General features: G+C 41.3%; 2 protein-coding genes across 5 annotated transcripts; one reads left to right on the forward strand and one right to left on the reverse strand.

The window, feature by feature from the left end:
- Positions 1-999: 999 nt before the first annotated feature.
- Positions 1,000-15,979, reverse strand: dedd1 (death effector domain-containing 1). Of its 2 annotated transcripts, none has more exons than XM_084053648.1 (7): positions 15,962-15,979; positions 14,818-14,891; positions 13,145-13,693; positions 12,349-12,462; positions 5,010-5,118; positions 4,279-4,563; positions 1,000-2,498 (listed from the first exon to the last, which is right to left on the reverse strand). In XM_084053648.1, the coding sequence occupies exons 3-6, from the start codon at positions 13,617-13,619 to the stop codon at positions 4,281-4,283; spliced, it is 981 nt and encodes a 326-aa protein (XP_083909774.1). In that variant the 5' UTR covers positions 13,620-13,693; positions 14,818-14,891; positions 15,962-15,979; the 3' UTR covers positions 1,000-2,498; positions 4,279-4,280. The 2 variants fall into 2 exon arrangements, with proteins under 2 accessions (XP_083909774.1, XP_083909775.1); XM_084053649.1 differs by having other exon boundaries at positions 15,852-15,969.
- Positions 15,980-17,525: 1,546 nt separating this feature from the next.
- On the forward strand, positions 17,526-24,637 carry rabac1 (Rab acceptor 1 (prenylated)). Of its 3 annotated transcripts, none has more exons than XM_084052958.1 (6): positions 17,526-17,590; positions 19,370-19,515; positions 20,108-20,338; positions 21,296-21,393; positions 22,426-22,527; positions 23,665-24,637. In XM_084052958.1, the coding sequence occupies exons 2-6, from the start codon at positions 19,394-19,396 to the stop codon at positions 23,754-23,756; spliced, it is 645 nt and encodes a 214-aa protein (XP_083909084.1). In that variant the 5' UTR covers positions 17,526-17,590; positions 19,370-19,393; the 3' UTR covers positions 23,757-24,637. The 3 variants fall into 3 exon arrangements, with proteins under 3 accessions (XP_083909084.1, XP_083909086.1, XP_083909085.1); XM_084052960.1 differs by having other exon boundaries at positions 20,129-20,338; XM_084052959.1 differs by having other exon boundaries at positions 17,541-17,590; positions 19,375-19,515.
- The last annotated feature ends 323 nt before the right edge of the window (positions 24,638-24,960 follow it).

Here is a 24,960-nt window from a genome sequence, read left to right on the forward strand (position 1 = left end):
TTAAGCTACACACCCTTAAAATAAATACTCCCTCTTTAAATATAGTATCAAGTCTTTGAATGAAACTGAAGGTGAACATGAAATGATGGAATGAACAGCAATGGACCATTTCAACAAGTTTTGTCAGAATGACACAAGTGTTTTTCATCACACTGACAGCTCAGAGTATGGTGGAACTATTTGGGATGTGATCCAGTCTGACCTACATCTGACAGATCTCTTCAGACCACTCCAGGGCAGAGAACACAGTCCCAGTAAACAGAAACAGAGGTTGGAGGACAAATAGAAAAGCTGCTATGGGATATAGACCATTGTTTAAGGCAACAAGTAGTACAAACAGGCAGAAATTAACAATACAACATTAGAAATAGCAACTTGTGTAATACTATATACGTACTGTGTATATTATGTACAGTGGCCATTATCTTTGTGGGCACTAGAGAGGCCGTCTGGTAATTAGGTCACCGGTTCGCCTCCTTGCTCCGCCCTGTATGTGTCAAAGTGTCCCTGAGCAAGACACTTAACCATTAACAGTTCCCCCAAAACACTAATCATGGCCATCTGAGCAGCCATCAGCTGGGGAAAGATGACATTTTTATTTCCCCAGCAGGATTACTAAAAAGGTCAGGTTTTTTATATGACGAAAATGGAATATGGTGAGCAACCATAACCCTGGGTGCTTTCAGACGGACAAGAATGTAAGGCTTCTTCCTATATACAGTATTTCAAATATTTCTATTTTAAATACTTCTATTTCGGCTTTATCTTGCTTCCAATGCACAATAATACATGTAGCAATACTTCATAAAAACAAAATACAGAAGACCTTTGCAATAAACACTTTGATATCACCCACATTACGGTTGATGTACTACTTTACATACATTCGATCTGTATGATGACACCGTTTGTTTGTTTAATTCATACAATATTACAATTATTCAGTATGAATGGGAATCTCTTTAAGTGCAGCTTTATGTTTGGTGCAAATTATATTGTAGCAAATATTCATTTGGATTTGATTAAAAAAAAACATCCAAACCTTGAATCCAGGATAATAATATTTTTTTAATCAGAAAGTATTCCTAATGTATTAAAATGAACACAACAAAAAGACATGCCATGCAAAAAATTAAATGTCCAGCTTTTTAAACTTAAGTCTACCCCCCCTACACACGGCAATGACATTTCCCCAACTTTTTTTTTCCTATGAACAGTACAAAGATATATTAATAATTTCATTAATGCACATACTGAAACATACAGAAAGGTAAACAAGCCCCCCCCCCCATATGTCCACTTCCTGTGCTCGTCTCTTGCCTTGGTCCCAAGGAGCACATGTCTCTCTTCAGTCGGTACAGCGAGCAGTCGGTCTTAAGTCGCGCTTGTATGAGGGGACTTAGAGCGAGAGGGCTGTTATTGATCGTCCTCTATGAGTGAAGTCCAGGCATTAGTTCCAGCAGGGTGGCTAGACAGCTGTCCGTGAGCCACTCCACCGGCCCTTACACGGCAGGGCTGAGTGGAGCCAGGGATGTGCACTTTTGATTCAGATCTACCCTCACTAGCGCCGTCCCCCCCCCACCCAACATCGCTTCTATTAACCGGACGGCCATCCTGTGCTTTCACTTTACTAAGGAAAGCTCTCGCCGAGTGCCGGGACCTAAGCTGGGAGCCTCGGAAACCAACCCCCCCATCCCACCCCTCCTTGTGTTATATCCCTTCTCGGTGTGTTGACAAGCTCGCGATGATGAATCTTCCATGGTCCGCTGAAGACCGCTCCTAATCACTGCTGTCATCTGCTGGCACCTGCCATGTTCACTGACCACAGCAATCACAGCCAAGTTGGGTTATCACAGCCCGCAGTGATGGAGAGCACCAGTGTTTTGTTATCAGAGTGTAAACTAGGCACACCAGCACCAAAGCTAGTGCAAATGCTAGACAAACAATCCATTACTCCCTCGCCATCAATGTATGATAAAATGAAAATTCCCTCATGGATAAAAAAAAAAAAACGATGCTCACGTTTGTACTTTTAACATTTTCATTATCTTTCCTCTGAGCGGGCTAAGAGCTTTTGTCAACACTTGGTTACGAAACCTGGTCCCTCCCATCCTAGTCCTACATTTTAACGAAAACCTGACAAATCTCTCCCGGTCAAAGCTTGCCTTGCTAGGTTGCGGCTCACATGGCTGGTCAAAAGGGTATTCATGAGAGTTCCAGTCTTTGGTTGGCATGTGGATACACATCGAAACTACACAACAGTCTCCAAGCTTGAATAAATGATGGACAAGGCACTTGACAAGTGTGTGTGTGCTTCAGAAGCTAGTGCAACCTGTATGTCTCAAAAGTACAGAGTGGTTTGTGAAGTCTAACAGTCCAGAGTGTCTGTCCTTTTATTCAAGCTTGGCACTGTCTGCAGGGGCTTTCCTGTGGTACGGCTGGTGCAGGCTTGCTCGTTTCCTGTTCTCTGACTGACACCGTTTCCTATGGAGCAGCACCTGTATAACACACCACAAAGGAAAGCATTTTTTTCCCCTCCTCTATGCTTCTCTTTCATTTGCAAACAATGAGAACGATAAAACCAAAAAGCCTAGATTTCAGTATTGTGAGGTTTACTATGCTCAATTACAAGCCATGGCAGGGTCTGCCATCTAGTGGCCATTAAATATATTACATGACTAGAAAGAAAAAGGGGAAGGGGCTGCTTAAAAATAATTAACCAAATAGAAAAGAAAAGTAAGACCTGAAACAATTTATTCCCATTTACAGAGCCTCATTTCCCTGTATCAGCAGCATTTACAAGTAACAATATTTTGTTTCAAGATGTGCCTTAAAATGTAATTCAAAAGTCCATGTTCAGATTAGGGGTGCATCATTTTTCAAACGAATTGATATAATCAATAATTGAAAAACAACCCATTTCAATGTAAAAAATAATGTCGCTTTTTTTTTCAAAATAAATAAAACATTTTTGTGAGACACTAGTACAACTAAGTATAGAGGGCTTATTGTATATTAGGGAAATAGTTTTTCACGTCGATTTGTTGATGCAGAAAAAATAAAACCAATTCAAAACCAAAATCAAAGAAAACTCTTGATTACTGGAAATAGTAATCGATAGAATAATCACTAAGAAACAAATTGATAGTTGCAGCCCTAGTTCAGGTAGCGTTTGTACTGTAGTGTAGTGTAGTTGTATCTGTGATGATTACAATACAATTAACCACTTTTGGAATTGGGTTAGTGTAATAATCCCTTCAATTTCAATATATTTATCTCACATATCCTAATTTCACACTCAGCCTGTTTGGACTCAACCAATAACCAGCTATATTTACAAATCATCCTGTGTAGTGGCAATTTGTTTTTGTTATGGCTAAAACCTCACATGCTTTATGCCTGTTGGCCAGTGGAGGTGCTGCTTCTTTGATGTGCCATTACACGAAAGGTACTTTGTTACAACTAACTACTTTGGATGACTGTTTTACTTACCAATATATCTATTGAATGGTTTTAGAACACCACAACCAGGTTGTAACCTGTATACTGTATATCCATACCATCTCCTATCCCACGCTATTACATGACCTCCACACCCAAGACTCAGATAACTCTTATCTACAGTAGTACAATAAATATAGCCTCACATAGCCAGCCTTAACCTTGTGAGCTGAGTTTTCACTTCAACATATTAGTCTAGAAAAACATCCACTGAGAATCAGCTCAGATAATGAGCAGCTCTAAATATGTTTTATAAAAATGTTATACCTTTATTTGATAGTGATAGTGGAGAGTCAGGAAAGGAGTGAGACATACAGAAAAAAGCCTTGGATTGGATACAAACGCAGGCCAGCTAGAGGAATGGCTATAGCCTGCTTACCAGGTGAGTCACTGAGCACCCCGCAGTTCCGAATTTCAATATTGTGGAACTGGAAGAGGTCAGGCAAGAGTTCGACATCATGCCGCTTTGGGTCTTTGACTGGTTAAAGGCTGATCCAACCCTTGGCAATGTTTCTTGCACTGACTACACCATGTTGAAAAAGCCTTGCCAGAACACAATGAGCTAAATTTGTCACAATAGCAATTTTAGAAGAGGTATTTCTGCTCCTGTCAATTGACAGACAACTGGAGCTGAACTTCCTTTGTGTGAGCAGAAATACATGTATTTAACCACCAGCATATATGCTGTGTGTGTGTGTGTGTGTGTGTGTGTGTGTGTGTGTGTGTGTGTGTGTGTGTGTGTGTGTGTGTGTGTGTGTGTGTCTCTCTCTCTCTTACTATTAACAGGTGTTTGGCATCTTGCTGCCATTTCGACATCTTCCTGCCATTAGCACCAGGCGTCCCTCCTCATAGTCATCCTGGTCCACACTGATGAGCAAGCGCACGCCGTCGGGCCCCGCCTCTGACCTCATCCAGTCGGTGATGAAGACTCCCTTGAGGGCCTCCAGCAGGGCGCCACGAAGATAGTCGCTCCAGAAGGCTTCCAGGTTATCCAGCTCTGTGAACTTGATGTCACAGACCACAGAGCCCACCTCAAGCTCCCGCAGCAATGAGCTGGCACGGCTGAGATAGGAAAGCAGAGTCACAATCAAAATGAATTCATTCAACAGAGTACAGCTATCCGATTTTACTGTGTATTATTCAACATTATAGTCTTTGCTTTATGTTTCTAAATTTCCCCCATGGAGATCAATGAAGTACATCTTTATCATTATGTGCACTGAGATTCAATCAAGGTGATTATTAAATTTAGTTGCGATTTTCATTTAAAATTTGGTTTAGTTCCAGTTAGTGCTTTAATCCTGTTTTTATCCCACTTACACATTGAGAACAGCCTGACAAATACTGCAAGAGCACGTTTAAAACAATGAAGACAATGCAGGACAGAATGTAAACAGACAGTGTGTAATGACATGACACCAAATGAAGATGTGGCTCCATTGACCCTTGACCATGGATTACGCTACACTCAAACAAAGCGTGCAATACGTCCAAGAGTTTACCAGTACCTGAACAACTCAAACTGCCGCTCCAGAGGCTGCTGCTTGTCTGAAATGACTCCGTTGCGAAGTGCAGACTCCTGCTGCAGGTACTCAGCCCGCACGCGCAGACGCACATCTGAGGGTTGTGGGGGGTGGTGGTTGGGTGGAGTGGTAGAGGAAGAAGAGGGGGTACGGGGGGAGGCGGGAGTGGGAGATAATGGTAGATATGAGAGGTAGAAGAGAGAAAGCAAATTATATGAGCACGCGGGGGAGAGGCACAGGAATGGGGGTCGCGTACATAAATGAAACGAGTCAAGGTGAAGAGGATGGTCACATGAACGTTAAAAGGGGAGAGGAGAGGCGAGGAGAGGTCACATTGGGGCCACAGACAAAACAACGGGGGGGGGGGGGGGGGGGTAAAAATGGTGGTGAAGCCAGACAAGACGGGGACAGAACAGGGAAAAAAGGGAGAACCGGAGAGGGGGGAGGGCATGGGGTCCAATGAGGGAAAGAAACATGGGACACATATGACATCATTAAAGTCAGTTGGTTTAAGCTCATCTACATTTGGTGCATCAGATCAAGGATGACAAGGAGTCTGGCGTAGCAGATGGGGGACTTTGACAAGAATAAATGTACTGACTTGACTAGTGGTACAACTGTACTAGCTTAACATGTAACAAAATAAAGGATGCAATTCCTTTTTATATTCTTAAAGCAGGTGCAGTAGGGCAGAGCAAAACCGTAGTATGCCAACAGTAGGAGTGAAGCTGTACCAATCACATTATTTTGAACAGGCTACTACTTGCATGACACTCACAGAATGGTGGGCCTTCCAAATGAACTGGTGATGTGGAGAATTAAGAGATGTTCTACAGTAGCAACCAGCAGTGTCCTGTGGATTACTCCCCACCTTATCCCCAAATTTCTGTGGTCTCATATTTAACCTCAACAAAAATGTAATCTTTGAGGGCAGCTGAACAGCTGTGGACTGAAGGTCATCGGAACAGAATAATGGAATGGAAAATTGACATAAGGCATCCTGTTCGTCGTCTACTTCCAGTTTCTTTGGCAAATCACCATTCAGTTAGGGAGGCGAAGGATTGCAGTTGGTGTATTTTTAAAAACCTGACAGCGCCACAGGAAAATAAGCAACTAGTATGTCATGGAGTACACAAGTCTAAAGTTGCCCTTTGATTGAGGTCTGCTGAAGTCTTTTTATTTCTTTGTTTCAAGCACCAGGTTCTAACTGATTAACTCATTCCATGATGCGATCCACTGTGGAAAAGGATTTGCGATCATGCAGCACAGCGAGAAGGTTCAGAATGATACATACTGTACAGAGCAAGAGCACCGTTGTGATCGTCCTCTCATGTCATTATTGCAGAGCTTGGAAGAGTGGAAACCATTGGCGGACGACTTTCGCTGAAACAAAAATCCAGGCCTCCCTCCCTCCTTCACTCCAACCATCATCCCCCACCACACCAAATTCTTCTTGCAATGATAACGTTAGCATTTACACTGTCAATTCAAAATTATATAGCAGCTTTTCTCAAAACATTTTTGGGTGATTTGGAATCTAGAGTTTCCTCTTCGAGGCCCAGCCCAACTCTCCCCTACTGAGACTTCTTCAATAAGTACAGATCAAATACAGATCTTAAGAACTAAAGCAGTAATGAAGATATGGCAGGGGAACAAAATAACTCAAAACATCTCTGGGTGCTTCGGTCCATTTAAAAGTTCAACTAAATCAGATGAGGAAATTAAATAACATATACACTCTTTACATTAGGGGCACTATGTTAACTAATCAGAGTCAAAGCCATATGTATACAAATGTACGTATATGGAATACATATACCCATGACCCTGTTGGTGAAGACAACGAACCAGGTTTCAATTTAGACACAGGAGGCGCCTTGTCCTAAATCCAGAGCCCAAAGAGGATGCACCAATAGTGAATTATCATGCGATCACAAGGTTTAAAGTTAGCTGGACAGCTGTGATCCCACTGCTCGTGTCCAATGAAATTAGCTCATTCCATTTCCCCTACGGGAAAGTGGAATGAGAGTCAGAAGAGGCCCAGCTTTGGATGCCACCATCAGAAATGCAAATGTTGAGTCAGGGCATCGATTATGCATCTCTTGACATTTTGAAGGAGAGTGAAAACCAAACACTGGTTCCCCGCTTTCTGAACTTCACAGGGTTTTAATGAGGATGCTTTTCATATAGACAGGGTTGAATCAAAGGGGGAGATTAAAAACAAAGTTATCCCCAGGGTTTGACAACAGGGCTTACAAGTATTTGAAAAAGGTTGGGAGTGAACTAGACTCAATCAATATTTCACTTCTGGAAGCATAGCATTAAAGTCAAGTTATTTACAGTCGCACACACACAGAGAAAACTCACACTAGGAGAATTGATTGAATAGGGTCTTTTGTTGTTCATGAAAGCAATGTTACAGTACAAGAACTCAAAATATGCTGTTTGCATTGACACAGAACTCTACTTTGATGGCAAAATGACACAAGTGAAATCCTATGCTGACATAATGTTATTTAAGCTCTTCTGTTACAACATCTAGCAGATTGCATTGAATCTAGAGATGCATTTCTGCAAGTAAACTCCATGGACAAAAAGAGATACAGCATTTTGACATGTTTAGAGGCACCTCATCATAACACACATCATGGCTGCTCTCGAAGGCTATAGTTATCCATTTCTGCCAGCCTTGTGTCAAATCGGCAAATGACAAAATGTGCTTAGTGAGCACTTTCTCTGCTCAGGGGAGGGGGGGATTTAACTGAATGCCAAACAGGAGTGACTATTGAACATGGCAGCAAAACTTTTTAACAGTGGGACTGTTAAGCCATCTGAGGTTGTGCACGTGGCTGTGATAAGCACCTGGCACCTGCCCTTCATGCAATTACTAGATTTATAGATTATAGATTGCCTTGTATTCCCTCCTGCCCGTATCCGAATGGGCAAGATGGAAATGGAGACAGTGGTGAAGTGGAGAGGGCCGTAAAGTAAAAAAAGAAAAAAAAAGTCATTTTGTTAGGGTTACAGAGCACTTCATGCTTCATCAGACACAGAGGGATCCACTTAGACAGGACATTAGGAGACACAGCTTTCATTTTCTCCCTTTAAAAAACACATACAGAACCCGTTTGGCTTCTTCCATCTCACCCCGACCCAAACGAGAAAAAAAAAAAAAAAAAGTTTAAGTACCCATTTACGAGAAGTCACTTGGTTGCGGAGAGCTTCAACTCTTTATCGATCCGTTTTTCTGCTGAACGACTGACCGAGAGTGGAGAGTTAGGGGAGGTATCAAGAGACGGTCCACAGACCCCTCTCTTAAGACAGAAAAACAAATTCGCTCTCAGTACCAGTTTGCATGGTTTGAGCGATTACAGTCCGTTCTCTACCCCTCATTGTGAATGAGGAGGGTTTTCCTGACACACTCTCAGGCTGGCCTGTTTAGAACTGTGAACATAGAGAAAAAAGGAGAGAAGAGACAAGCACAGGTGGGTTGGATATCTGTCGAACGGGTGGTTTTCTTCAGAACAAACATGGCATGGCACAGCACTCATTTCTATTAGTTGTAATGAGGTCTAAATTCTGGGATATAGTGGTTAGGTCAATTTAGCTCAGACGTGCTCCATCTCCATGGTACAGTATGCATCTAAACAGGATGCTTTTGTGAGTAACCTTGACCGATTCCGTAATCCTAACATTGATGACCACATTTCATTTCCAATCCTTAAGGCCAATTCATACTTTACCTAAGTGTCACTTGGCTAGACAAACTGACATTTGTCTTTGGAAAATAAATAATCCTTTTCAAGCGTGGTTATATGACCAAGTACAAATTTACCTTTAGAATGAAGGAGCAGGCAGAGTTTAGAGTCTTTCTCAACGACATTTCAGTAGGATGCATGATGGACAGACTGTCTACAGAAGGTTTGAATCCATGGCCTTCCAACTACAACCTGGCCTAATCATGTGGACTCACTAGGCGGTCTCGTTTTGTTAAAAATCACCCTACTGTACCTTCACTGAGGTTCATTACAACACAAGCATCCCATTTAGATTGCACGAAAAAGGTTCCTCTTAGCTGCAAGTTACAACACTTTGTGGCAGAGTGTAAATGAGACACTTCACTGAATATGCTCTCAGAGATGAGTTGCATCAGTGAGTACATAAGAGTGGTAGCAGAGGTAGGGTCTGAATGCTGGAAGCCAACATCGGACTAAGGGGCCCTATCCATCTCTGCACCCTGTGACCATACACACATATACAGACATAGGGCACAGAGATGAGATAAAGCAAGGGGTTTCTCTCAGCAAAGCAACACTTGGCAGATTTTTCTTCAGAACTGTGCGAGTAACGCAATGGACAGGTTTGGACCTGAGAAAACAGCAACCATGACCCATGTTTAGCATTTATGATCAACCGAGTTTCCGCGCTGTGGAAGATTTTCCCACTACAATGAATAAATACGTATCAACACCGGTAATATTGTTGACAGTGGATGTGCATAATTCAATTGTATAGCCGTTTGCAGTCTACTTTAAATACATTGAAGATGATTTGTCATCATACTGTATATAGTTTGCCAGTTTTCATTTGGGTTCGTTCAAGTCTTAAGATTGACAATTGTGACCAGAGGAACCTGACATTTGTATGAATGACCAATGGCCTCAACAAATCCGCCACAGAAATAACAGTAGACTCCAAAAGAAGTTAAAAGTACTTTGGGTTAAATACGTATTGAGGCATATGAAAAGAGATTTGATTCTTCTTCACCGATCAAATTTTGTATGACTTAGATTTATTTCACACTGGCATCAAGATGGAAGAATTATTTTAAATGTTTTGTAGTGAGCACTCCATCAGTTCTGTGAAATAGTGAGAGATCGACACCCCTCATCAGAAAAGCAAAAACAATTAAGGACTTAAATAAAAAAGTAACAAAAGCCATCTCAGCCACTTAATATTGCAAGGACGTTTTGTTGAGAGCAAACTTGCTTTGTTGTGCTATAATATAATACACAGGCATTGAATACAGATCATAGAGACAGCCTCAAATCCCCATTGTGAGGAAGCAGGCCTCTTTTACCTTAGGCATGGGACTTGTGAGACAGCGAACCACTGAGCTGATCATCACACACACTGCTGAACGCATGGACACTGGTGCAACAAACTTGTTTTTTGTTTTGTTCCCCAGCCTCACTCTTTCTCTTTCTCCATGTTCCACTGTTTCCTAGGGTTACTCGATCTGAGTCCTGAGTCAACCTGAAGGAATTAAATGCGGAGTCAAGACAGCAGCATGGTCACAGTTCACAGGTAACGTTACATCACTCTTACAGCAGCTTAGCTAGGAGGGGCTGTCTTCATTTGTAGATGGCTTGGTTATTATGTCAATCTGAATCAACGGGCCTTTGTTCAGATAAAAGGATGTTTTGATCAACGCGCAATGGAAGGCATTCGCAAGGTGTCGCTTTTGAGAGGGGCAGCATGAATGACCAGATCATTTCAAACAGAGGGGCAGATCCGTGTATGGAGAGTGTAAGTTCAATCTTTTTGCGGTGACAGGAACTAGCATCGGTCATGAATAAAAAGGCAAGCAATGGCAGAAATAACGTAACATTGAGAATTTCGCTATACAGCTTTCCAGTGTCAAGTGGGAAAATTGAGCTAGATGAATGGTTTCAAATAATTATATTTTTTTCTGGTAGGGTTAAGGAATGTGAGCTGTGAGGGTTGGCACTTTTGTGTGACTTCGACTCAAGCTAAAAGAATTTAGGAGAACAATGCCTGAATCTAGTGGTTGGCAAGTCTTATCACAGCAAATGAGAACAGATCACCTACCGGAATGAGCTCGTAACAGCAGCTGAAAACAATTTGTTGTGTGAGAGGAAGAACATGTGATGAGGGAAGAGAAAAGGCTACTGAATTGCCACAGAGAAATGGAAGTACAGGTAGAATCTCCCGGCAGTTGCATTATGGTTTATGGAGATGCGAGGGGGACAATGAGATGAGAAACAGAGCGAGTAACATGGATGGGGAAGTGCTGTACTAGGAGTCTAGTCTAGTTTCTTCACATAATTTCAGCTGCAACTGAAATACCTGAAAAATAACAGGACTTTTAATGTAAGCAATGGCATTGTGTTTTCATTCATGCATGCCAGAATGATTGTGAAACAGGGTGGATGAAAAAGCCCCCTCCCCACATAGGCTAAAACTTGTCATGGTATTCTGGCCAATATCTTTGCCAAAACAATAGCACACCTGGTGTTCTGTTACAATTATGTGGAGTTCAATGGGCTTTTATATTAAAAAAGGGACTTTTGGCTGCACAAGCATGCAGACATTCTGCAGGCCATTCCTCATGTTCATACAGTTGTCTGTCTGTCCATGACGCAAAGGGCTTGGTGTAGAATTTCAAACCCCTCTGCAACAGGAATTCAGTCTGTTGTTTTGTGGCGTGTTTTGTTTTATAAAGGCTATATAGATAAAGGCCACAAATCCCTTATTTGTGTGCTTATCTGGCACATATCTGTCACAAGGAATCCTCAGAATGTTTAAGTAGTGGATAAAAGGTTAGCACTCATAAAATATAGTTAGGTGGAAATGAGTGTGGTCTTTATAGCGAGTTCTGTCATTTTTTTATTGTACGACCAAAGTTTCAAAAGTTAAGCCATTAAGACCTGAGGCTGATTCTACAAATGTCTTCTACTGTAAATCCTAACAGTTTTCTGAAAAACTTAAGTTGCTATATATATATATATATATATATATATATATATATATATATATATATATATATATATATATATATATATATATATATAGTTTCACGCCGATCGGCCCAATGGTGTCTGAGATTAGCTGCGCACAGGCACATGGATGGATGGACACACAGACAGGGGCGAGAACATACAGTAGTCTTTTCCTGCCGGCCTGATTATAGTCAGCCAGAGCAACGGGGTGCCTTCCAAGTCTAACATTAGTCCAGGTTTGAACAAAGCAAAGCATACGGAAGAGAACAGGGAACAATTATAAGTTCACAGATAATGTACAACTGGATACTCCGGTATACAAAGCCTCAACTTAAATGCCCAAATGAGAGGAGTTGATTGGTTGATACACTAGGTTAAAAAGCCATGTTCCAAGTTTGTTAGCCAGTGGGGGGTCTGGTGGAAATTACTAGAATTAAGTCAAGACTGAGCGGAGGAGGTTGGATGAATGAAGACATGAAGGAGTGAGAGCAACACAAAGAGGACTGTTGATGCGATGTTGGACCACAAAGCTAGAATGCTAATGAAGAGAAAGGCTGACAAGATATGGAGGCAGTTCTTACCACAGGAGACTTTCTCTGGTGGTGGAGCAGCAGTTTTCTGGCCCTTGATGCACCAGGCGTGACCTCTCTTCTTCCTCTTCTTCCTAGCAGGTTCAGGCGTGGGAGGGGAGAAGTCTGGAAGACAGGATCAGCATGGAATTAGGACAACTGCTCAGTCCTTCACACGTTCACAATGCATCATGTTGTATGTTTACTATTTTCCTCATGGGCAATCTCCATACTAAATTAAACGTTGGCAGTATTGCAGATGTTCTTTCTATTATTGTCATAGATACTTCAAATTGTGAGAACTAAAATTGTACGAAATGGATCATGCTGCCCGAGTTTATTATACAGAGGTTTTGCATAATGCACTGTTGTTATGGGTGAGATAGATTTGTCTCACCATTTACTATTTGTTCAAGATCACAGTTCCAGATATCTTTAGAGGGGTTTGCGCTCATAATTCCGACATCCCACTACTCCGACTACGTGGCTTCCGCGTGCGGTTAGGGTTAGGTATAGTAACCGTCGGAAAGCCGACATATAACCCTTTAGAGGAGAGGATAAATACAGAATAAACATTCTACCACTCGTCCAGGAGGCATCAGAGCTCTTTGGCTTTTAGGGTTGCAGTTAAATTTCAATGCACCAAATTCTATTCACTGGTACGCCTTCCAGTTCTTCAGTGCTATACAACTGTTGGAAAGGGCATGTTAAAGACATGCCCATTATACACAGCTCTCACTTCCATAATTAAGTCTGATTCTCTCCGAAAAACAACGAGCATGCGACGATGTACGTTACGTATGCTCACCCGTTCTCCTTTTTTTGCGTGACACCAAGTGTAGCAGGTCGTGTCGGGTGAGAACTCTCAGTAGCTGCAGCAGTGGCTCCAGACTCTCCTCGCTGAGGTAGCCTCGCTTCTCCAGCTCCAGAAGTAGCTCCGTGCCACTCTTTGGCCTGTGTCTCGCAGCAATGGGGCAGAGAGAGCCTCTCGGCTCTATCCGCCTCCAGGCGTTCAGCAGTGCAGGACCAGGACCAGGTGGCTCACCACCTGCATTGGCTGGATCCTCCTGGCCGATCTCGGCCATCCATCCTGCCGGGTCGAGGGGATGTCGCCCGGGAAATGTTTCATCCAGGAGGAAAGACATGACTTCAATGTCTGTCTCCGTCAACTGAGTACCGACGATTTCAAAGATTTCATGGAGAGAGAGCATGCCATAGTAATTGAGGCATTCCGTCTCGTCCCAGTAGAGCGAGTGCCTGAGATTGCTGTATGTGCGATACATTTTGGCCACTGGTCTGAAAAACAGCCTCTCCTCTCCAAACAGCCACAGTCTCCAACCTGGTCAACACTGGTTAGCTATAAAGACATTTAATGGACACACACACACACACAAATACACATGTCAGGCGGTGGGAGACAACAGTTCATGCGTATTGCCGTCATGGATGTAGAGTATAATTGCTCTCTCTTACACCAAGCAGGTGTTTCAGTTTTACGACTGACCCTGTTAACTGGCGAATTTCAGCCGTAATGACAGCTGTTGAACGCAAGACGAGAATACGTAGCTGTCATCATGAATTCTTCACATACCACACATATGAGTTATGATTTGTCTTTCGAGTGTTGTTTGAGGAAATTTGTCACGTACTAACACTTTCTAAGACAAAATATCTATGTATGTTGGTGGCCAGGCTATGTTATAGGCCAGTGGTTCTCAAACTTTTTCATGTCAAGGACCCCCAAATTGACACTTATTAGCCCGCGGACCCCCATTTGAAAGCTATGCCAGGGACCCCCATAAGAGAAGATTTTTACGGCTCTAGCAGTGATTCTCAACCATTTTAATTTCAAGGACCCCCCAGTTTGACATGCATTAGGCTACGGACCCCCATTTAATGGCATTTATACCTCTGGGACCCCAATTCATATTGTAATGATTTTACAATATGAATTGGGGTCCCAGAGGTATAAATTGTTAATTTAACTCTGAGAGTGTACAAATGGAACCAAATGGACCCGTTAGGGTCCATTTGGTTCCATTTGTACACTCTCAGAGTTACAGACACATAAGGGTCCATTTGGTTCCTGTCCATCATTTAGCTGGGGACCCCCTGGAACCCCTTCAAGTACCCCTGGGGGTCCCCGGACCCCACTTTGAGAACCAACGTTATAGGCTACTTAATTCATGTTGAGATGAAAAAAATGACATCTATGTATAATCCTTACCTTGTTCAACAACACCAACCGCCACAGACGCTTTTAACCACTAAAAGCCCCAAATAGATGGTTGTACGATTAATCTCTCACCACTCATTGCCTGGCAATACGTGGCGAGCTTGTAGATCTGCTATTTTCACTCCTAAAACCGAAACACCTGCTATATAGTCGGTGCAGTGGAGTTGACGTAAAGTTAAGTCGACTCATTTAACCTGCAAGTATTTTACAGAACGGAACAAAACAAAACAAGGACATTATCATACCTGTGAGTCTCCGGTCGAGGCTCGTTGTGTGTCAGCTGGACGTGTACAGGGCGTTGTTGTTGTGGTTTTCTGTCCTGTGTTTGTTCAAGAAGAGAACACACAAACACACGTCACACACAATACATACATGCATACACACACATACACAGAGAGAGAGAGCTGTTAAGACACGACACGCCCAGTACACGTGACTATTACGTAACCTCACTCACGTTTCACTGGAAAAAAAACAAAACAGTCTAGATGTTCTCTAGCCCTGATAGTCACGGATGAGCTTCAACCTGGTGTTTGCGTTTTCTCCCTTTTTGGCCCGTACATCTACATAAACGTTCAAATTTCAAATGTAAAGTGCTTAACTCATGGCCACGGATGTTACAATTAGGTACGGGCCCTCAGAAAACCTTGTATATTCCGTATAGTTCAATAAAAAGCATTTTAATCCGATCGGTCACCATTTTCTCCGCATTTCCTCCATACGCTTTCAACTACGCGACCCTATCGGTTGGGAGGTGTATTGCTCTATAATAATAACTATGAGGAAATGGCCGCCGATCGGATTAAAATGCTTTTTATTGAACAATACGGATTATACGGGTACTTCTGAGGGCCCGAACATAATTGTAACATCCATGGCCATGGGGTAAGCACTTTGTGTTTGAAATCTGAACGTTTATGTAGATGTACGGACCAAAAGGGAGAAAGTGCAAACACCAGGTTGAAGTTCATCCATGACGGTCGTGACAGACGACCGTCGTGTGATCCATAGATGTTCATGTTATCGTATAGTTTCTATTAATAATAACATCAAGAAATGCCCAAAAGGTACTCCAAGTTTCTAACAAATAATAACAATAAACAGCCGAGTTGATCGGTCGCTCTTTCTATTGATAAATCAAATTAAAATGGAATAGAATAAATAGCGTGCCTTAAATTAACATAAACAACAGCGGATGTCAACAACACTGCAGAAATAATGGTCATTAAGGTTACAGACAAAACTGACTTATATTCGACGGTTATTTTGTAACGCTTACGTTAAGGCCGACCAGCCAGGCGGACAACAGTGTTCTTTGTAAGATCAGTGTAAATGTTATTGTTGTCAGGGTTTTGTTCGTGTAAAAGAAGAAAATCCGATGAGACTCACCGTGTTCTAATGTTCGCTGATGATCTGTCAACAACAAGCTGTGTCTAGGGTACTTATTGCCTTAGTTGTCCGTATAAGGCATTTTTGGCTTGTGCTAGTTGGAGATGCGCCTTTACACATTAAATCATCTGAGATATTTAATTTACGCTATCATGTACCATGTACGTTAAAAAGAATGATGATGTTTTTTTTAATCTTTAGAAAGTTCTCACAGTTATGATCAAAAGTGTATGTTAATTGAAAGGAGGTTAGATTTAATTGAAGGTAAAAATGTTACCCGTTGCACTTTTACATCTACATGTGACGTGGTGCATTGGAACGTGTGACAATACGTTATCATTTACATACTTGTTATGTTCTTGTCTGCAACCAAAAATGCATTAACCACTATAAATGTACTTTAAAGAATGGCGAAATAGCTGATCCCTTAACAGACGACGTCATACTGGCTGCGTGCAGCCAGTATGCGCGCAACGAAACCCATTATATCAGGTCTCGTTAGGACGCGTCTCACTAGCCAACACACACAAGAGGGGGTTGGGGTGTGCTGAAACCAGTGCACCCCGAAACAGGTTGGGAATTGATTGCGTGAAACAATCACCTGTGCGTCCAGGCTCAATGTTAGTAAACAAATAATTGGTCTATGCGATACGTCAGTTTGTAGATCGGTTATTTTAAGTTGTTCCTTGTGCCTTGTGACTGTGAAAAGAGAGAGAGACAAAATAGAGACTCTCACTCTTGTCTGTTTTTTCCTATGAAATGACGCCCCCCCCCCCCCCTTCTCTCTCTGTCTCTCTAGCACAGGGCAGGGTCTTCAACAGGGGGTCCGGGACCCCTAGGGGGCACTCAGAGTTACTACAGGGGGTCCGACAAATCTTTGTGTGATATGATTTTTATGTTTTACCTTAACCACTTGAACCCTAGCATCCCTTTTCCTGAGGAGAACTTTCGCCAAAAATAGCAGATCTGAGCTTGTAGATCTGCTTTTTTTGGCTAAAGTTCTGTGTAGAGGGAACAAAGAGCAGACCAAGTAAACAAAAAAAGTTTAATCAGAAACAAAATTTTATGCAATATAGAGGGGGGTCCCTGCTCCATCTCTCTCACAGATAGGGGGTCCTTGGTCTGAACGTTGAAGACCCCTGCTCTAGCAGATCTTGTATGAGCTTGTAGATCGGCTATATATATTTCTGCCATGTGAAAATGGCTGAAATATATATAAGGCTGTGCCTGTGGTTAATGTATGTTTTGTGATAATAATCTAATTCTGCAAAGTAATTAGTAACTAAAGTTTTCAAATAATTGTACAATATTTGCCTCTGAGATGTAGTGGAGTAGAAGTAAAAGTACTGAAAATGGGAAATACTCCAGTAAAGTAAAAAATCCTCAAAAGTGTACAGTACTTAAGTAAATGTGCTTCGTTACTTTCCACCACTGTGACTGCCCTGTACTGTAACTACAGTATAATAACTCTATGATAATAACTGTAGATGTAGTTACCAGGTTATTACTACCAGTAGGTGGCGGTATTTCCCCCATTGTTTTAACAACAGGAAGTTTTAGTGTAGAACCATCTCCACGTCATCATCACATCCGCCGCTAGCTAAGAGGGAGAACAGAGCAACTTCTACTGTAAGTGTTTACATTTATATATATGTTTCTGATTTAACTGATTATGTTGCTCTCTGGTGTATACGAAATATAGATACGAAACAACCCGAGGCTACACTGTGCTTGGAAATAACTAGAAAAAAATAAAATATATAGTAACACGTTATGTCTGTTTTGACCAGTGCTAGATCATAGTATCAGTGATGCAGTTATGCTGACGTTCATCAACAACCAACCAGTAAAGGTGTTTTATTACTGTTATATAATATGTAATGTGGTGTGTGTGTAGTCATATCCACACCCTGTTCTCAGTTACTGTAACGTTATAAGAGGTGTACTGTGTTGAGCTGATGTGGCAGACAGTGACCAAACCCACTGGTGACCAACATTTTCCATCGCCAGTGGTGGAAAAAGTACTCAAGTTAAAGTCCTAAATTCAAAATTTACTGGAGTAAAAGTACAAAAGTTTTGTACCGAAAGTAGAAAGTACTCATTATGCAGAATGTCCTATTTCAACTTTTCTAATGTATACATGTACAAACAATCTTTTGAAAATAGCAGATCTACAAGTTTTGAGCTTGTAGATCGGCTATTTTCAAATGGCCGCAATGTATTGAAGTGGTTAATGTATGTTGTGTAATAATAATCAAAATCTACAAAATAACTAGTAACTAAAGTTTTGAAATAATTATAGTGGAGACTGTGGAGCAAAAGTATATGTGTCTCTGAGATGTAGTGGAGTAGAAGTAAAATTGGAAATACTAAGTAAACATACCTTAAAACTGTACTTACTTGAGTAAATGTCCGTAGTTTAATAGTTACTTTACACCACACTGTCCATTGCTATTTTCTACTGCCTGTAATTAACAGTACAGTACGCACGTCATTTTCTTAAGAAAAAGCCAATGGGTGCTGTCTAACGTTATACTAATACTGCTACTAAGTTTATATAATTATATAACTGTGTAATACAGGTATCTTTCACATTAAGCTCAAAGCGCTCTGGAACATAGGACATTCATAGTCAAAAAGTGCACTACGGCTACGCAAAGAATCAAACTGATAAAAAAAAGTCTTTAAAGTGTTTCAACTGGGTGCAGTATATAAGTGACATCGCACTGATTGTAGTCCTATAACTGTTCATCGTGAGTTACTGCACTATGGCTTTATAGGGCAGTATGTAACATATAAATGACAAATTGCTTTAAAACAACACTAAGAGAAAGAGTGTTTTATTGTTAAAATTAAGATAAGATGAAGGTTTTGTGTTTTTCTTTGTTTCTTTTTACAAGAAAGATAATGTTGTAGGTTTCTACCTCAAACAATGAAACTGGAATTGGACCAAAAGGCACTGGCCTTAAGTTAGAGTTGAAGCTGGTCTCCAAGAACCAGATAATGGCTGCCCACTGCTCCTAATGGTTGGATTAAACACTTAAACTCTATACTTAATTGACTGGGATCTATATTAGGTCTGCTCATTTTTTGCTCAAGTGTCTTAGCCGATAATAGCCAATCTACAACTTCATAACTTGAAGTTGTAGCCTCAACAAATATGAGGCTAAGAATGTAGCTGCACAAACATGTCGACAGGCTTCTAAATCTGCTCATTTCGTTGAATGTTCACACCAGAGTAGGGATGCGAGGGATCAAGCCGAGGACAAATGATGTGTATATGTACTTACTAGCCATAAACATACATAACATATTTGACCACCAACATTCTTTGGCCTCAACTACCCCTTGTATAATAATTATCCATACATTGCTTTGTTTCTCTGCATTTCAAATTGCACGACACAGAGCAGTACATACAGGATACTGTAGATGACTTCTGGAGTTCAGAAAGGAGAGAACTGCCTTGTAGACATGGGCAGCAAGGCCGGAGACCTGTTCACCGCTGATGAGGCTAATCCTACTGGTGTAGGGGGAGCAGGAGTACTGGCAAAGTAAGCTTCCATTTTGTTTTGTTTCTCTCTGTCTATTACATGTTTTGCACATAGTAAGAGTGGTTTTGTTTTTACTAGTAGGATTGAGATAGCCTGGGATCAATACCTTCTCGGGTTTGTGATCCGGTCGGGAACGGAAGTAACCCTACGTCACCAGGCACGTCATCCGCGTCATCAGGCAGCCGGAACAGCAATTCCGGAAAGACTTCACCCCAAAATAGGCCTACCAAATAAAATCCTTGATGCGGCGTAGTTTAGCTTATTTTTTAAATATAAATGTGAGTGTACTTTCCGGAGACTATTTGTCTACCTTTATTATCCCACGGGGAAATTCTATTCCATTTAAATAGGGATTGGGTAAACAAACAGGGGGAACCAAAACAAAGCGGCTCCGCCAAACCGGAGCAGCAACTTCCGGAAAGAGGAATTGCTTCATTTTTCTTTTTTCAGTAGGCGTGGCCTAGACCGGATCCCACGGGCCATTAATAACGAATACCAGGCTTTCCTCCGAGGTGGAAAGACTGGTGAGGCGAGGTTAGGATTGAGATAATGGTGTAGTTCTGTGTACTGTAGCTCACTGGCAGAGCCTTAGTTTCTGTGTGTCATCTCGCAGGCTCCTGCCCAAAGGCCTCACAGCAGCCATGGCTAAGGAGTGGTTGGACAGACGGCGGAAGTCCATCCGTCCGTGGGCCAGCTTCGTGGACCAGCGCAAGTTCTCCAAGCCCCGCAACTTTGGAGAGCTTTGTCAGAGGGTGGTGAGGAATGTGGACACCTTCAACAGCAATTATACCTTCATCTTCCTGGGTCTCATCCTCTATTGCATGTAAGGGCTACATGGAGCTGAATATTGGTTGAATACTGATTTGACAGGGTGGAAGATAAATGAGTAGAATGCATTTTGTGTACAGTTTTCAGTTTGTAGGCAGGAGAAATGCACACTGAGGATATGACATGATTTGTATGCTCTCTTAGAAAGCACTCACTTAGATCCATTTAGGATTTCTTGTTTATTTTAGTCATTCACTCTACCAGAGCCGTGCACCCGATACACACATACTGTGAACTACTCGTCTGATGAGTGCTTGCTTCTCTCTCTTTCAATTTATGATGTGTATGGTAGCAGGAAAAGGAATCGTTTTAAAAATACAAACCTTCACACTGTCACCTAGATCTGGATGCAAGTTATTATCTGACTAATTTGAGTTCCTAGAAGTTTTCGCCTGACCAATGTACACTGTACAATGATAGTTTGTGTAACTCCTCAGTGGTAACTAGGGATGGCCAAATGGAGACATTTAATTAACCGGTTGCCGTTAGGCCTTACCGATTATTTAATCGGTAACCGTTAAGGAAAAATGTGTGTAAAATAAAAATAATAATAATTTTATTTTGAAGTCTACTGCGCTATTTACACATAAGAAATACCACTACAAAGACAAGGAAGAAGAAGAATAAAGTGGAAGTCACGTGTGGTTGCAGGTGTAGACATTCTTTCTTTTCTTTTTTTTAACAATTTTTTTAACCGTTAGTGTTAACCGGTTGCCGATTTCTACAATATAGACAAAACACGCTGGCACATAGACAAAATCTGAAAAGTGAAAACTGTTTACCATTACTGTTTTTGCTCCACTGTAAAATAATTGTGGCACAAAAAAAAGCCAGCCAAAGATTTACTTTGCCTAAACAAAAACTACTGAAATAATTCAGAAAGAAATCTCTCAACTATGAAATTGTTGCCATAGTAAAGATTGAACTGAACCTTGTCCATTGTCTCCCTCAGCATCAGCTCTCCTATGCTGCTCATTGCCTTGGCTGTGTATGTCGGTGCCTTCTATATTATCCACCTCAAGTCCCTGGAGTCCAAGCTGGTTGTTCTTGGTGAGTGAAGCTGCCATGGATGACGGATAACATTATTTATTTTTTGTTAAGATTAGAGTTTGGTATCGTTTGGATTTGATCTGATACAGTGCTAAACAGTTTTAAAATAGTGTCAGTGCCTAGTAAACAATACCTGAACTGATACTAATACTAATAAAAGGCACTAGACGATGGTAGATAAATGCAATATTTGCAATCAATGTTACATTACTGAATTTCCCCACTGTAGTATTGATAACCAAAATTAAGGAGATCTACAAGCTCATAACACTTTGCATATCAAAATGCTTTGTGAGCTTGTAGACCGCCTAATTTCGGCGAGCTACACCATCATAAGACGAGTATAAATTGACCATTATGCATGGAGACGAACACGTTGCATCCCTCTGTTTTTACATTACATTTGACATGTTCCCTACACGGTGGAATCCTTTGAAGTGAAATGCAGCCACACAGCCTAGAACATTTCGGACGTCTGAAAAGTTCAGACGTCCGAAGGAGCATGTACTGTGCTTAAATTAAGATACACTGAGTCAACTGAAATGTGGATAACCCTGGCACTTGGGTGGTGCTGGATGGTACAGGTTGGTCAGGATGTCTGTTCAGTGAAGACACTGAAGAGGTGAACTGGGAGGAATAGCATGTACTGTACCTCTGCATGCCTTATGTCCCTCCGGTGAAACTCCTCACTGTCAGGTGAAAAGAAGTGCTTTTCCTTTTTTATAAATAAAATGTATTATTATTATTATTATTAAGTGGACTGGCGGTGTCACGTGAGACACCTGCTCGCCTGCACTCTACCAACCAGTAAGGGTCAACAATGAAAAGGGACTACAGTACAAGGGGACTTGGCACCTTGTATATGATACCACCAGCCAAATGACAACTTCATTAACTAATTGGAGATTACAAACCTGCACGTGTCAGTCCATTAAAAAAAGCTTCAACTGAACCGTCTTCATCACTGGAATATTCAACATGACAAGACTCTGTGCCACATTCTCAGTGATATGTTTCATGTGTGTTTCACAGGTAAGGAGCTGACTGTGCCTCATCAAATGAGTTTGGCCGGGGGTATTTCTATGCCTGTCTTCTGGTTGGCTGGAGCTGGAGCTGCACTCTTTTGGATTCTAGGTAAGTCTAGAGGTGCATCTGTTAATTGACCGTATGCATTCAATCGACTATTATTATTTCAAAATAAAATAGCAGATCTACAAGCTCACGACATGTTGCATTCCTACGTGTTGTGAGTTTGTAGATGAGCTATTTTTGCTATTTATGTGCGACACTATGCGTCAAATAGGGCTTAAGGGCTTAATTAATCAGATTAATCAGTTTAGTCGATAGACAAACGTTGATTCGTTGATATATATATTTTTTAATTTTGACTATTCGATTGATTCGAAAAAGTAATCAATAGAATAATCGGTAAGAAGATAATTGATAGTTGCAGCCCTATAAGAGTCTGTGGCTGCCACCGGTTCAACAAATGTCCACGCCTCATACAGATGTCTTTTCTGGGTTTTATTTCCACAACTCTCCAAACTCCTCCAATAGTGAACACCATAAGACACCGTGAAAACTATGAAAAGAATAAACATACATTTGTTAAGGTTATTGAGTCCACAGTCATTGTAAAGCAGAGTCCTTTTGATTATCAAGTCCACACAGGTGCATCCAATTATTGGCATGTTACACTGAAGTCTCTCAAACAAAGTTTACATTTGCACATTTTGATAACACACATACACAGATACATCACAAATCAATGAAAGGCACAACTACAATAAACATTTACCGTGTGCGCCTCTTGAACCATGTGCAGAACTTTGGCAATATTATTCTCTCTCTCTCTCTGGAGTTTCTTAAATGTGACCTCTCTGGATCAGCTCTGCTTGCTTCTGAGTTGATTGATAAGCTTCACTCTGACCATGTGACTGTGCCCAATTTACCGTGAACCCTCTAAGCAATGGGCACAGCATTTTTACCTTAAATCTTGTACTATATAAACACTTTTAATATGTTTATTGTAACTTTTAGTACTATTTATTCGTAATTAAATTAAATTAATCTTTTTAACCCAGTGTGTACATGAATTTTACATAAACAAACATATTTATAATTATAACTGAAACCACTGTCTCTCCTTCTGGGACAGTTACAGACTCCGTATTCAATTGGTTATTGCATGTATTTGTTACTACTGTTATCAGGGTACTGTGGCTCAGAATCCATGATTTAGTCATTCAATCAGATCTGTCCCTTTCTCAGGAGCGACGTTGTTTGTGATTGGCTCTCACGCTGCGTTCCGTGAGCTGGAGAACTCCTCCGACCTCGACGAGCTTCTAATGGAGCCTGTGTAGAAACCCGGGTGAACTCTGACCCCCCCTGGAGGATGACCTCGTAAGCACTGGTGTAAGATCAGCCTTAAGTCAGACCCTACGATAGTTCTAATACTGATGGGAGAAGGGGGAGACTGAATCCCGGTTCTGCAAGTATGGTAAACGTGTACCCCATGTGTTCCTCCTACCGTAACTTATGATGCACCTGAATGTCTTTGTGATATGTACAGTATGTCTATGTTACACTACATTATATTAAATTAGATGTCTCCTTAATTAACCTGCAGGGGGTGATTCAGTCATTATACCTAGACTGCACCTGGTGTTGTTTCTGAGATAGTTGTTACAGACTGCATAGCCCATTTAGAACTCTTGATATTCATCACATATTAATGCCAGTGCACAAATAATGTACTACATACTTAAGCACATTACAAGACAGCTTATGCCTTCTCCTTGTAAATGTCTCACCGTGGATGCCTCTCATTATTTGTGTCCAAACGTGCACATGTTCCCTGCAGTACCTTCTGGGCTGTTCCATATTTCTTTTTACATTCAGTTCATGTATAAGAAATAATGGTGAATAATATGCACACTGATCCTAATTGAAAACACCCTCAAAGAAAATCACCCCACACCATTTTTACAATGATTAGTGCACGAATAAGAACATCTATGAGACATCCTGCAAGTTTTCTTCTATCAGGTATATTTGGGTATATTGCTGACTTTGCATATTAATTTGATCATCTCTTTTTACCTTTTACATCTCATTGTCTTTATATTTTGCAATCTTACTATTATTATTATTATTATTATTATTTGTTTTCTTCTACATTGCAGTTAAACGTTTTGTATGTTAATAAAAAATGGGAAGTGCAATAAACATCCTGACATCACATTGTTTTGTCACTGCAGTAACTCGGCCACTGTGTTTGACCTCCGAGAGGTGGTTTGTGTTTTGTGGACTGAAACAATGCTTTTACTTTTGTTTGTGCATGCAAGGCAGGCTACAGAGTGAACTCATAGGCCCTTAGCTTTTATTTTTTCCTCATCCTTTCCTCGCGCCATAGTCTTGGAACACAGTGGAATAGGTCAGTTCCAACCCCTTGTGGCTCCTTCTCTTCTCCCTGTCTCCGTCACACCAAACACCGCAGTGCTCCACCGTCCCCCTCTTGTCCCCCCTCTCGTCCCCCCCTCTTCATGTGACCCCTGGTGACCTCTG

This window comes from Gymnoscopelus microlampas (assembly GCF_963454915.1).
Source record: "Gymnoscopelus microlampas genome assembly, chromosome: 3".
Taxonomy (NCBI): Eukaryota; Metazoa; Chordata; class Actinopteri; order Myctophiformes; family Myctophidae; genus Gymnoscopelus; species Gymnoscopelus microlampas.